This window comes from Orbicella franksi, chromosome 2 (genome assembly GCF_964199315.1).
Source record: "Orbicella franksi chromosome 2, jaOrbFran1.1, whole genome shotgun sequence".
Classification (NCBI taxonomy): Eukaryota; Metazoa; Cnidaria; class Anthozoa; order Scleractinia; family Merulinidae; genus Orbicella; species Orbicella franksi.
The window spans coordinates 1,263,590-1,276,232 of record NC_138146.1 but is presented as its reverse complement, the minus strand read 5'-3'; the positions used below and the strand labels follow the sequence as shown (position 1 = coordinate 1,276,232).

The 12,643-nt window shown below is 41.0% G+C and overlaps 2 protein-coding genes across 2 annotated transcripts in view; both read right to left on the bottom strand.

Moving 5' to 3' along the window:
* Window positions 1-1,606, bottom strand: part of LOC145474898 (U5 small nuclear ribonucleoprotein 200 kDa helicase-like) — a 32,686-nt gene extending 31,080 nt beyond the window's left edge. Inside the window, exons 1-2 of the mRNA XM_081455201.1 lie at window positions 1,106-1,606; window positions 161-324 (exon numbers count right to left, since the gene is read on the bottom strand). Of these exons, the coding sequence (XP_081311327.1) occupies window positions 161-324; window positions 1,106-1,150 (209 nt within the window). The 5' untranslated portion in view covers window positions 1,151-1,606. The remainder of the gene's footprint in view (window positions 1-160; window positions 325-1,105) is intronic.
* A 161-nt stretch (window positions 1,607-1,767) lies between these two features.
* LOC145474815 (uncharacterized) lies at window positions 1,768-6,650 on the bottom strand. Its single transcript, XM_081455194.1, has one exon. The coding sequence runs from the start codon at window positions 4,841-4,843 to the stop codon at window positions 3,497-3,499; it is 1,347 nt and encodes a 448-aa protein (XP_081311320.1). The 5' UTR covers window positions 4,844-6,650; the 3' UTR covers window positions 1,768-3,496.
* Between the last annotated feature and the right edge of the window lie 5,993 nt (window positions 6,651-12,643).

Here is a 12,643-nt window from a genome sequence, read left to right as displayed (position 1 = left end):
AGGTGGGTAAAAGTTTTTAGCTGAATTTCTTTATGAGAAAAACTTTCCTCTAGATGGTCAAACCAGGCAGGCAAAATGATCCTCACAGCCGGCCAATTTGCAAGGTGCCCAGCCCTTAACGAAACCCCTGAATGTGTGCCAGGTAGCCATGGCAACTTACTTGGCTTTTTTCTCTTCAGACACAGGAGGTTTGGTTCTCTGGTACTTGTCTCCCATTTTAATCCCTCCCAAGTGTCCCACAAGGGACACAACCTCTCCTGTGGCCTCATCACGTCCACGGCGCTCGATCAGTGAGCGATCAGCTTGCAATACAAGATTGGAGTTCTGCAAGAATTTAAGAATGAAATCTGAGTTAAATGCTGGATAAAAGGCAATCACTTTAGCCCATAAAGATCAAGAAAAAACAGATTATGTAATTCACATCGGCAGTGCTAAGAAGACATGAAGGAATCCCGGAAGAAACAGCTCCATCACAATAGACTGACAGTTGAAACATTTCAGTCGTTTTTACATACAACTGACTTTCAGAAGTTGATAACTAGCATACAGACAAAATAGACGCTGTAGTTAGGTAGACACCTCTTTGAAACAAACACACAGAGAGACAGACAGTCCTGTCTCAAACACACTCACTTCAGACAGAGTTTACTGAATCGACTGTACCATAACATGTAAAGATTCAACCTACAGTACAATGTAGTAATGAAAAAGTATACCTGACGAATACATACAGAGGGTTAATCCAAAATCTGAAATATTGGTGTACTAGAAGCATTTCTGCCAAAAAATAGTCTAAGAGCATTTTCTGATTTTCTCAAAGTGTGTATCTCTTGCCACAAGATATAAGCTTAAGCTTAGTAACATAAGCTTAAATGTACGTTTTAGGGTAAGCCAACAGTGTACGCCGACTATTCTAAAGCAAGTCTGCAAGCTACTAGGTATTTTCCGTGAGGTGAAAATACATCCCAAGGTTGCAAGTAAAGTTTGCGCATTCTCATAACATTAGAAAACTGCAAAACGCCGATCTGACGCCGATCTATCCAAATTTTAGCAGTGTTTCATAACCACGTGGCCACAGCGCCACCAAATTCGATGCTTAACTCACCGCTTTGTACTCATACTGTAGCGATCTGGCTGTAGCATCCGCCATGACGCTTTCGCAGGGCTAAACCTCAACAACGAAGTTTGTCTTCAGCGGAAAATATTTGTTTCAGTTGCTCAAAAAGATGATGGATTTTAACGACAGCTACTGCCAGCAAGATGGAGCCCAAACGTTGTTAGTGCGTATTCCAATGGCAATGTCCGCTGGCCTGTCGGTAAACAAGAGCCTGGAGCCCAGGGCCCTGCGCTGGACACGCGCCAGATTACTGTATCTTTAAAAGAGAGGAAAATAGCGGTCTTCTTCGCCGCTCAAGGAAATTCGTTCGCGGTCCTGCTAATCCCCCCGACTGCGCAGACTACAAACAGGTGAAGTGTTTCTTATCATTTTTTCTGCGCGTTCAAAGTTGAAAAATTCCCTTTCTCTTCCACTCAGCGACTATCGTATCGTCCTAGTCGTCTGTCATATCACGGGACTGTAGGTCATGACGATACTCGCTTAATTTTTTTTTTGTTTGTTTGTTTCACTGAACGTATGAACAACGACGTTTTCCTTGAAATAAATAACGAACTAGAACAAAATTATTCTTTATCTCCAATCTTCAATCCTGGAAATAACACAATTGAAAAATATACTAAGTTTTGAGAATAGTTTGGGAAATTTTCCAAGATATTTAAAATACCAAGGACACTGCAGCCTGCCTAAGGACGCCAGACTGCTCCAAAACGAGAGGAAAATAGTGTCAGTTTACATGTAAGATGCCCACATAGGTCGCATCACTTGCAAGCTTCTTCCAAACCGTTTTCGAGCGAAACCACCACAATTCTTCGCTCGTATTACCCGTATGCAGACTCTACCAATGAATAAGATACTGTTCCAGCGAATGAAGTAAAAAGATAAGATATCGTTTCAAAAATTTATTTTCCTTTCCTTTGATCCTGTTACATTGTCGATTGACTGTTGTTTCGTTTTCCAAGCAGTGTTCCTTAGACACAAAGTTGTTTTCAAGTGTTCATAACTTTAACTTTCGTTTCCTTCTTTGCTTTTTTAGTTTTATTTTCATTTAGCATGAAGTTAGGTTCTGTGGTAATTCAATTTGTAATTTACCTTTCTTTCTAGATGTATTTTTCGAATACTTTTCTGATTTTGACCTTAAGACTGGCGCAGCATTCACTATTTCTGTTAGTTTTTCTTTGCTTATTTTCGCCATAACTAAATCAATTATTTATTTAATCCGATTCTCTTAATCTTGAAGTTCAGTCACTATTATTTCAGCTAATATTTCTTCCTAATTCAGATTCGATTCACTGTTTAATTCATTGCTTAGACAGTATCGTGTAATCTGCAACTTTATCGTGTTTTCCATGAAACACTCGTTGTCTTCTGACAGCTTTGTCACGAAATTTTCTGTTCAAAATCGTTTATTTCTAAAATGGAATTACTTCATGACACACTCCTGGGCAATCCACTTTTTTCGGATCAAAACAGAAGGTTTGCTATTTCGGCTAAGACCTGGATAAAACGCTAGCAGTCTACCTGGCAAGAATTGTAATCCGTTTTCATTGATGTGAAAAAGTTATCATACATATTATCCTGTTGAATTAAAAATTGCTTTTTTTCAGTAATACTTTACCCATTGCTAGGTAATCTGGCTCTCACTGGTGGGTCTTGATGAAATAAGCTCAGTCTAATTTAAGGCACTGAGCAGTACTTTGCTGTGGTACGGTAATTATGTTATATGCAGTGTTTTTTACTTCTGAGGCCGCCTTCCCACTACGCAGGAGGAATTTGGAAACGGAGTCAGTTTCACTCTGAAAGCGCATCAAAAGTTTTCCGTCCACACTACGCCAGAGGTATTTAAAATCGCAATAATCACCGGTCATTTTGGATTTGTGTTTGACGAAAACTCGGTCAGGCAAATCACATAATTATGGGACGCCATCGTTCTGGAAAACTTGACTCCGTTTTCAAAATGTTTTCCGTCCGCACGAAAACGAAAAGCCAGCGTTTTCAAATTCCTCCGGCTTGAAGTGAGTTTTGGAAAAGCTCTGAGCTGTTTTCTTCCAGTGTAATGTGCCTGGGACGGGGCCTGAAACTGCGGATGGGATTCTGAATTGTAACAATGAGCAGCTACTCCTAAAGTTTGAACATTCAAATGAATGCTACTGAAGAGTACTCTCCTCTGCTGTTGATTATTATGCTAAAGAGCGTGGTTCTAACTTTGGAATCTATAGCCATGATGAGATCCTGTAGTGTCACGGTGGCTCTTGTGTGAAAGTTATACTTGATCGGTGAGCGCTACTTTCCTGTTTTTCTTGTTGTATTCAGAGGTTGGTTAAGATCCTTCGGTAAACATTCAAATGAAGACTGTTTGCCGTTGATGCCGTTATATACGTGCTATTCTGACGTCGAATTATGCTGGACGCTGTCGTTTTTGTTCTCCTCCTGTTTCGATTCGACAGGAAGGGCAGTTTCTCTATTCAGTGCCTTTTTGTGCAAATGATTGTACTTGATCTTACTTAGCACTAGCGGCGATCGGAATCGTCCAATTCCTGCCGGGGCCGACCGTACACGTGGGAGTCGCTTGTCCGTTTGTCTCGCGCCTACTCGTCCCGTTTGAAGTCCTCGTCCCGTCCCTGTCTGTCCCGTCGGTCCGTCCACCACCGTTTCACGCGACACAACACGCGTACGGTAAACGAGGTACAAAGAAATAGCGGCAACTAAGAAAAGGAATACGACAGAAAAGTCGCTCATAGACGCTCTACGCATTAGACTTATTTCATGTACCATACGGGAGCGGTATTCCTTGATTTCATTGCACGTCATCTCCACCTCGTGTTGAAGGGATTCCAGCCTACGGATTGTTCCGGCGAGAGCAGCGTTGGTGGCTAGGCCTGTTAGGGTAGCAGCCCCTGAGAAAGCAGCGCCGGGTACACTTCCAGTAACAAGGGACGTCACAAATAAAAATACGGAGCCAAATACAGAAGTAACAGCCCAGTCTCTATTGCTGTGGCTTCTATCGATGTCGCTTCTGATAAATCGAGCTAGCTGTTTGAGATCGGCAGAAAAGCGATCTAACTTTTGGAGCACCTCCATGGTAGTTTTCTGCAGAGCCGTAGTACTTGAGTGTTCCCAGTTTGGCAGAAGCTCGGTATGTATCTGATCTATTGTACGTTCCAGCTCTACTTGCAGCCTTTCGAACTCTTTCCGATATTTCTTGTATTCCATGTCCAACGTCATCGCTTGATGGAACATGTCCACAGCTTTGTACAGAGAATACAACGGCATAAAAAGTAGGCCTTGGGTTCTCGTCGCAACGGCGAGAGCTTTTTTCCCCAGATTCGGCACGTTACGAAGGACCTCCCTCACTGCGTTTGGGACCATGTTGTGAATTTCCTTCCAGTCAGTTGTTCGATATAGCTTGTGCAGTTCTTTTATACAGTCGATAATGCTCGACACAAGCCTTAAATCAATTGTCATGCTCTCGATCGCCATTTTTTTCGCATAAACGACCACCTCCACGCATCCATTCGGTACACCGACTGCTGGAGACGAAGACGAAGGAATTATCAAGAAAGCGAAAGACACGACTGCCAGAAGCCGGAAGTACTTCCCTTGTAAGGTGTGTCGGAACATTTCGGCGGGGAGTGAATGGATTTCTCTTCTTCTCAGAACGGTTTGACACGCGACGTGTGGTTTCCAATCTTTAGTTCGATGTGAAAAAGGCAAAGAAGTTGTTTTCATGTAGAAAATAATCCAAAACCGAACCGCCAGCAGAAATGTTTACTGCCGCTCAGATTACAACCTTGTCCCCAGGCTCTCTGTCCTCTGCCTCCCTTAACAAAAGGGAGGCGAGGTGAGAGAGCCTGGGAACGAGGTTGCTCAGTAGAATGCAAGAGGCTAGCAGTCAGGGCTGCAGCGGTCAAGTGCAGAGCATACGAGTTCTTTCATATCTCCGTCACTCTCTCTCTCTTATAGGGTAAACCAGGGTCTCTGTGGATAAGAAATGTTTCAATTCTGATTGGCTGAGCAGAAGTACAGCTTTCATTTAGCACGAGTGCAAATTTACAAAGAAAATATCCGAAGTTACTATGAAGACACCCGAAATCCAGGTTTTCAATTTAAGTCTACTTGCGAGTCCGTTTCGCCAGGGCTTAAAACCTCAATTTTGATTCATTCTCGTTAATCTGCACCTCTTTTAGGGCTAGGGGCGTAATTTGAGTTGTTTACCTATTGTTTCGTTTGGCTAAATCAATCATGGAGAATCTTGTAAACGGTGCATCGGCATCGGCCGGCTTAAAAGCTGTTTTTTTCCATCAGATTGTGGGATGTAATGTTTCGCATAAGGCATAAAACGTTTTATCGAGAACAGAACGATGTGCCGGTTATTTGAGAAAACTTTTGGAATGCGGAAAAACACTCGCCTGCAAAGCGTGTTTTCCAAACGTCTCTCGTCTTCTCTAATTCACGTCGTGTGTATGATAGAATAAGACATGGCCTAAGTGTCTATAATTGTTAATAAACCTTCGGGGGCTCAGGCCTCGTTCACACGTACGCCGGAGAAATTTGAAAACGGCGTTTTCACTGTAAAAACGCATCAATTGCAAATGTTTTCCGTCCACGTTACGCCGACGAAATTTGAAAACGCATCAAATGTTTTCCGTCCACGCTACGCCGGAGAAATTTGAAAACGCAACAATCACCGGTCAGTTTGGATTTGTGTTTGAGGAAAACTCGGTCAGGGAATCCCATGATTATCGTAATGCCATCGTTTTTGAAAAGCTCAGTTTTCAAAATGTTTTCCGTCCACGCTAAAATAAAACGAAAAGCCGGCGTTTTCAAATTGCTTCGGTTTGAAGAGCGTTTTCAAATGGCTTCGTTTTCGTGACGGATTAGTGTGGACGGTAGGCCTAACCGGAGAAATGAAGCTGCGTTTTCAAATTTTCACTGGTGTATTGTGTACGGGGCCCTTGTTGACGGGCTGCAGCGAGAAATCTGTAACGATGCATGTAACATTCTGTAATAATGCGTGGCTTCCCTGAACGCCCCAGTTCCGCATCAGTTGAAATTTGATCCTGATGCATCAAAACACGCAAACAAAAACTGAACTAACCGTTCGTACAGCTGAGAACACGCGCAAAGTCATAAGATACTCATTTTATTTTGGACTGAAAAAAGCAAATACTTTTTCTACAGCCGTCGTGTAACGACTGAAATGTCTATACATTTCAAGGTTTCTCATGTGCTGAAGCTCAGCGTTTCTTTATTGTTGCACTTTCTGCTCAAGTTGCTTAAACGACATACGGACGCGGACATTCCAAAGGAAGTGATATTGCTATCTCTCCCTGATGCTTCCTTTAGCGCGGGTATTCCAAAGGAATCTTCCCTTGATGCTTCCTTTAGCTTCTTCCGGTAGCTATTTTAGGATTTGGAAGACGCGGAAGTGAAGAAGCTAACTCGTTCCCAAGCCCTTATCGTGTTCAAATTCAAGATGGCTGCAACCTTACGATTGAAAATAAACAATTAGTCGAAATTAGACTACAAGCCTTATTTTTCCGTTGGCAAACAGTCAACGAGGCGCAGCTGTGTTGACTAACGCTCATAGAAATTAAAAGATTTAAAACACTGGCTCCTAATTTAATATAATCTTAATTTAAGACACTAGCTCTTAAATTAATGACTGCAGTTCAAGAGACAGAATTTTATTTGTGCATATTTAAGCCGAAAATCACGAAACTTCGCTTTCAAAAGCAACGTTATGCCAAGGAATAGATAACAATAAGAAAGCCTTTGAGATTCACAGGTTTTCTATATAGCAAGCTGAAAAAATACTAAAACCCGGAGGATGTTTTCTGTTTCTTAAAGAGAGTCCCATATTAAAACGTAACGGGGTCCTCGTCGGAAATTTTGCAAACAATCTCTAATCCTGTTTTAGGGGCGTGCATCGAAATTTTAAGAGGTAACAGAACACCATACCTCCTTCATATTTTTTTTTCGGCTCAGTACCTTAAAGGGTACCACAAAGGATCCCGAAGTGGACCTTTTGAGGATGAACACTCTAGAAGATACCAAAACCACTTTTTAACCCCTAAAAGGTACGACGAACACCCCTGTCCTTTTTATATGGGTTTCCACCCCACCCCCCACTCTCTTCAGGAAAGAAAGGTTATCAATATTTTCTTTCTTCAGCCCATTTAATTCCAAATCAAGTCACACCCTGGAGGAAAGCGGAAGTGCTAAACAAAATGTAATTATCGGTGTTTTTAGTCGCGCTCACAAATGTTCGAAATGATTTAAATCTATTGCGCCTGTGAGGATTCTTAATAAAGTGAAAAGAATATTTCCGTCGAGTCTTGTGGAAAAAGATTTCCAGTAGGTCACGCAGCCCGGTAAGCGTTAGCGTTGCGTGACTACCCAAGGTGACTAAAGTTGCACCATTTAAACTCTTAGCTCTTGCCTTAGGCCGACGTAGCTTGATTAAAATATATCACAAACAGTGGTGGTAAGCATTGTAAACCAACGCATTTTATACTGAACTTGACATTTCGTACTTTAAGCAACCATACATTTTCAAAAGTAGCCGTTACGATTTTGACAACTGTAAACTATTGTCAGTTATTAGGCGTCTCGAAACAAGACTGAGAAAAGCGATCTACAGCATAAATTTCCGCAGGATAAAATCCTCTGTCCTGAAATACTCTTGAGCCCTCACGTTCTGTCAAACCAACACGTGGCAGAGAAAAGGTAAGAATAAAAGTGATGCTTCTAAAAGAGTCCGCAAAATTTTTAACATTAACCTGCTTTAAACAAAGATTAACCCCATACGTGATGTAGAATTAGAGGAAATCTTCCCTAAACAACTCATTCAAAACAGAAGCATATTTACACACCAAGACCACTCTCTCGTTTCCATAGATTTAACAACACACCCTGAACTTGCTAAACAGTGTACGAAATTAACTAAGTTTTATGGAGCTCAAGACCATTCAACGAAAAACAAACAACTATCTGCAACAGTTGTCAATTATCATATTTAACCCCGGAAAAACTTGTAGGAAACGGATGTACGTGGATATTCAAGCGTATCAGATATTGTTTTTAAAGACTTGTTACAGGAAATAAGTCGATGTTTTCAGGAGTATCTCAAACGTGTATAAATATGCCTAGTCTATAGGAATTTAACCATTTTTTTATCGACTGCGCTGAAGAAAGGAACATTCAGTCGTTTGTAAAGGAACATTCAGTTTTCAAGAGGACTATATTCTCGCTTACTTAGCTATTTTTGGCTTTTGGTAAGTAAATTCTTGATTTTTCACGATTTCAGTAATCCAGGAAGCCTGTTTTCACGCCATCGCTCACTAGTAAACTATAAGGTGCTGTAGATTTTATTTTGAAAACTAAGACCAATCATATTATAGAACAATATTCGAGAAAGTGAACTCAAGGACACTGGTGAAATCCAACGGAGGAACTTATACATTAAGAACAACTTACGAAAGTCTTTAGAAAGTTTAAAAGCAATTGTTGTTTTTAAAGACTTGTTACAGGAAATAAGTCGATGTTTTCAGGAGTATCTCAAACGTGTATAAATATGCCTAGTCTATAGGAATTTAACCATTTTTTTATCGACTGCGCTGAAGAAAGGAACATTCAGTCGTTTGTAAAGGAACATTCAGTTTTCAAGAGGACTATATTCTCGCTTACTTAGCTATTTTTGGCTTTTGGTAAGTAAATTCTTGATTTTTCACGATTTCAGTAATCCAGGAAGCCTGTTTTCACGCCATCGCTCACTAGTAAACTATAAGGTGCTGTAGATTTTATTTTGAAAACTAAGACCAATCATATTATAGAACAATATTCGAGAAAGTGAGCTCAAGGACACTGGTGAAATCCAACGGAAGGAACTTATACATTAAGAACAACTTATGAAAGTCTTTAGAAAGTTTAAAAGCAATTGTTGTCAAGAACCTTTCTAATTTAATCAGAATCTAAAATAACGTTCACAGGATAACCGCTACCAGATAGAATAACTCATAAGCAGAGGAAAACTAAAGGGAAATCAGGGTCTATCAGCAATGAAGGTATGTGGTTAGACAAAATTGATTTCATTCCATGCAAACTTTCTAGTCTTTCTAGAGTTTCCATATAACTGGCTTCAGCCGAGAGCTCTGCGCACGAGCGCAATTCATGCCTCGTCTACACGTATACAGATATGTTTTTAAAACGGCTATTTTTTTTTCCTCCGGTTTAGCGTTCCACCCACACTTAACACGGCGTTTTCGAGCACCGAAAATGCAGTTCTTCGTAAATGCTGTCTAGGGTGGATTTTTTTGAAAATTAAAATACGATGAAATCATAGATAGAGTCCAGTCTATCTCGGTCCGCGTTCCGCTTGTGAAAAATCAACATGGCGGACAGACAACATGTGTCGTTTCTACTCGGGCTTCGTTCAAGCCTAATAGCATGCATACAGATGCATTTTACCATATTAAATCTTCAAGCTGACTTTGTAAGGAAGCGATGAACATAAAAAGGATGTTTTCTGTGTCAGTGTTGAGAACAAAGGCTGTAAAACGTAAACATGTTCTAAGCTTAAAAGGAGATCGACGGACGAATAAGAGTAAATACCGTACAAAATGGTGCCCAGAACTGCTTGCGGGTTATATTTTTGGCAACGCGCATGTTCTCTATTGTATTTCCATAGCGCAGAAAAAAATGGAGCCATTCTTTTCTACGCCCTAGTATTTCCATCGTTTTAGCGTCTCGTGTGGACAAGCGAAGACGATTTTAATAAGCCCCGTGTGCATGTGGACGCGTAGTTTTTGAAAATGGAAAAAGTAATATCCGGATACGAGTAGACAAGGCTTCAGCCGCTTTGAATTTTTAGCGACGTTCACCGTCGCTGCTTCGGGATACTTCCCTAAGAATACATTTCATTCTTTTAGCAACTTAGTGTACATGTTAGTCGCTCCTTTTCCGTTTTCAATCATATTTAAACGGAGGCATTTCCAAAGCACGATCCAAGAACATGACACAAGACATTTGCAAGGACATGAATGGTCATCGCAGTTACCGTAAATCCCCTCAGGCACTTATTTCAAATTTAGGAGAAGACGAGGCGTTTATTCGAGCAAGGCGCTTAATCGGGGGGGGGGGGGGGCACCAATTTAACTTTTCCCAAATTTTGGTCAGATATGATTGGTTTTTTGCACTATATTTGTGTGTCAGTCCCTCAGAAGTCTCAGAATGATCCTGTCTCTCTTGAAGAACTACGTAATATAACCCCTTTAGCCGGTCTAAGCCTGCTGCGTAAGGTTGGTTGGGCTTTAGCCAATAAATCAGCAGATCTTCACTACCATCCGTTGCAGAGCTTGAATAAGTCGAACATCACTTGTTTGTCATTGAACACGACCAAAACTATACATCCTCTGTTGTCTCAGCACTTTTACATACACCAGGGGAGGGGAGAGGGGCGCTTATTTTAAATTTTGGCTGACAGGAAGGACGCTTATTCAAAGGGGGCGCTTATTTGAGGGTAGGCGCTAGTTCGAGGATTGCGGAATGTACACAATTTCAGGAGTTGTGAAAATAACGTCTGAAAAAATGCGCATTTACTCTCTTCGCCATCCACAGGTAAATTACGAATTCACACATTGACCAGCTCCCAGTTGGCTTAATTTTTTTATTGGTAGAGCCGGCTGCACCGGTATCGCAAAATTCTTGGGCTCGATGCGAATCACGTTCAAGCCTGAATTTTTTCAGAATTTATTTTTGCCCAGCTACTTAAAATGTTTAGAAGACTCAACTGCGAAAGTTATTCATGTCTTTTCATCTTTCTCCGCTGTTCAAATTTAACATCTTTCATTTAATTGGTTACAATCGTGTAAAATTTAAGCCAAACATTCTCCTCTAGTGGAACTGAATTTCCTACAATGGTGTGACCCAACCACCTTGGTAGGAAAACGGACTTATGAAAGATACAGTACTACAACTATATTTTGACTTTTGCTTTCAGGGTGTGTCTATTGTAACCGCGTGTTTCCTTCTTCTCGCCACTGTCACACTTCCAGACCTGTCTTTCCCAAGCCACATCCGACGAGACAACAAATGTGTGAAGCGGAGGCTTCTCAATGCATCTGGTGTGGTTGCAATATGTAAAGAGTTTTCTTTCCAGTGTTTGCATAACGTTGGCAGTTGCGGCCTCCCGAAATGCCAGCCAGTGTATGAGATGAGGACGTACCACGTGATCAAGGGGAATAGAAAAGTCGCTTTCACTCAGCGGGTAACAGTTAACTGTATATGCGCTAAATGCGAGAAATAGGTGGCCCGACAATTGGAACTGCTACAAGAAGATACATGTACAACAAAACTATCCTAGCGAGACATTGTAACAGTTTCCTCGCCTTTCGTTGCGACAAGCTTTCAGTTGTAAGCGCTACATCCTACAAAATTTTCGTGATCGTGAACAAATGACTATATCGTAAATTACATAAAGTAATTTTAAAAGACCTAACGATTATAAACATAACAGACGTACATTTTAAGACAACGGAACGAGTTTGTTCCAATTTTTTGTCATAAGCTAGCTCAAAAGGTCCTCTAAAGACCTCGCCACTACAGTGGCAGATGTAGAGAGGTGGCCTTTACAGAGAGCTGGCCGTTAGTGGAGGTTCGACTGCATGCATTTCATTTAATTATCAATTCATTCCCTGGCAAACAAATAAGTGTAACAGAATTAATGTGAGGTGTTCCAACTAGTGTAACACGACACAGAGAGCCTATCGAGTTCTCCACAAACGTACAAACGGAGCCGTTGAATTTTACAGTGGGCTACAAAACAAATAAAAGAAATGATCCCACACCAGAACACACAAAAGCTACGCCAAGTTTGGCGTCGTCAACTGCATACTAAACACGCAGTGTTCCTTTTGACGGCATAAAAATTACCTAAGTATAAATGTATTAACTGAATGTGTTGTTTAATAAAAAAGTATACAGATCGTTATTCAAATTTATTATATGGCTAGCTCCTTGAACGGTCAAGATGAAGCGAATCCTGCACTGTGATTGGCTACCCGCGCGGGCAAGATGAGGCTATCTGGCCTGCTCGGGATTACCCGCTGTGTCCCGCAGGAAAAATAGCGGGGTTTTTTTTCATATAACAAATAATTAATTCACCAAGCCTGTTCGATCAAGATGGCTGGGTATTGGCCTGGTTTCTTTGCCCGTGTTTATGAACACGTAAAACAGACACTGAGAGATCAGTATTTAAAATTTTAATTCATAGCTCTTTTGGCCGCCTGTGTTTTCCTCGCTACCTTCTTGCAACAATACTCAGTTCTTTGGTGCCAGAAACCACCCAGTTAAGCGGTTTCCTACTTGAAATTATATTTGATTTCACTAAAAACTCTAACACAGCAATCTTTCAAGATGGCGAATGCTGGTAACATCGATAAGCCTGAATCCTCTTCTCATGGAAAGTTTTAAAATTCTCATGGAAAATTTGAAAATTATTGTCTAAGTCATTAAAAATCGGTTTATTTT

Coding starts and splice junctions, on each gene's coding strand:
- LOC145474815 (XM_081455194.1), bottom strand. CDS start 4,843: ATGAAAACAACTTCTTTGCCTTTTTCACATCGAACTAAAGATTGGAAA.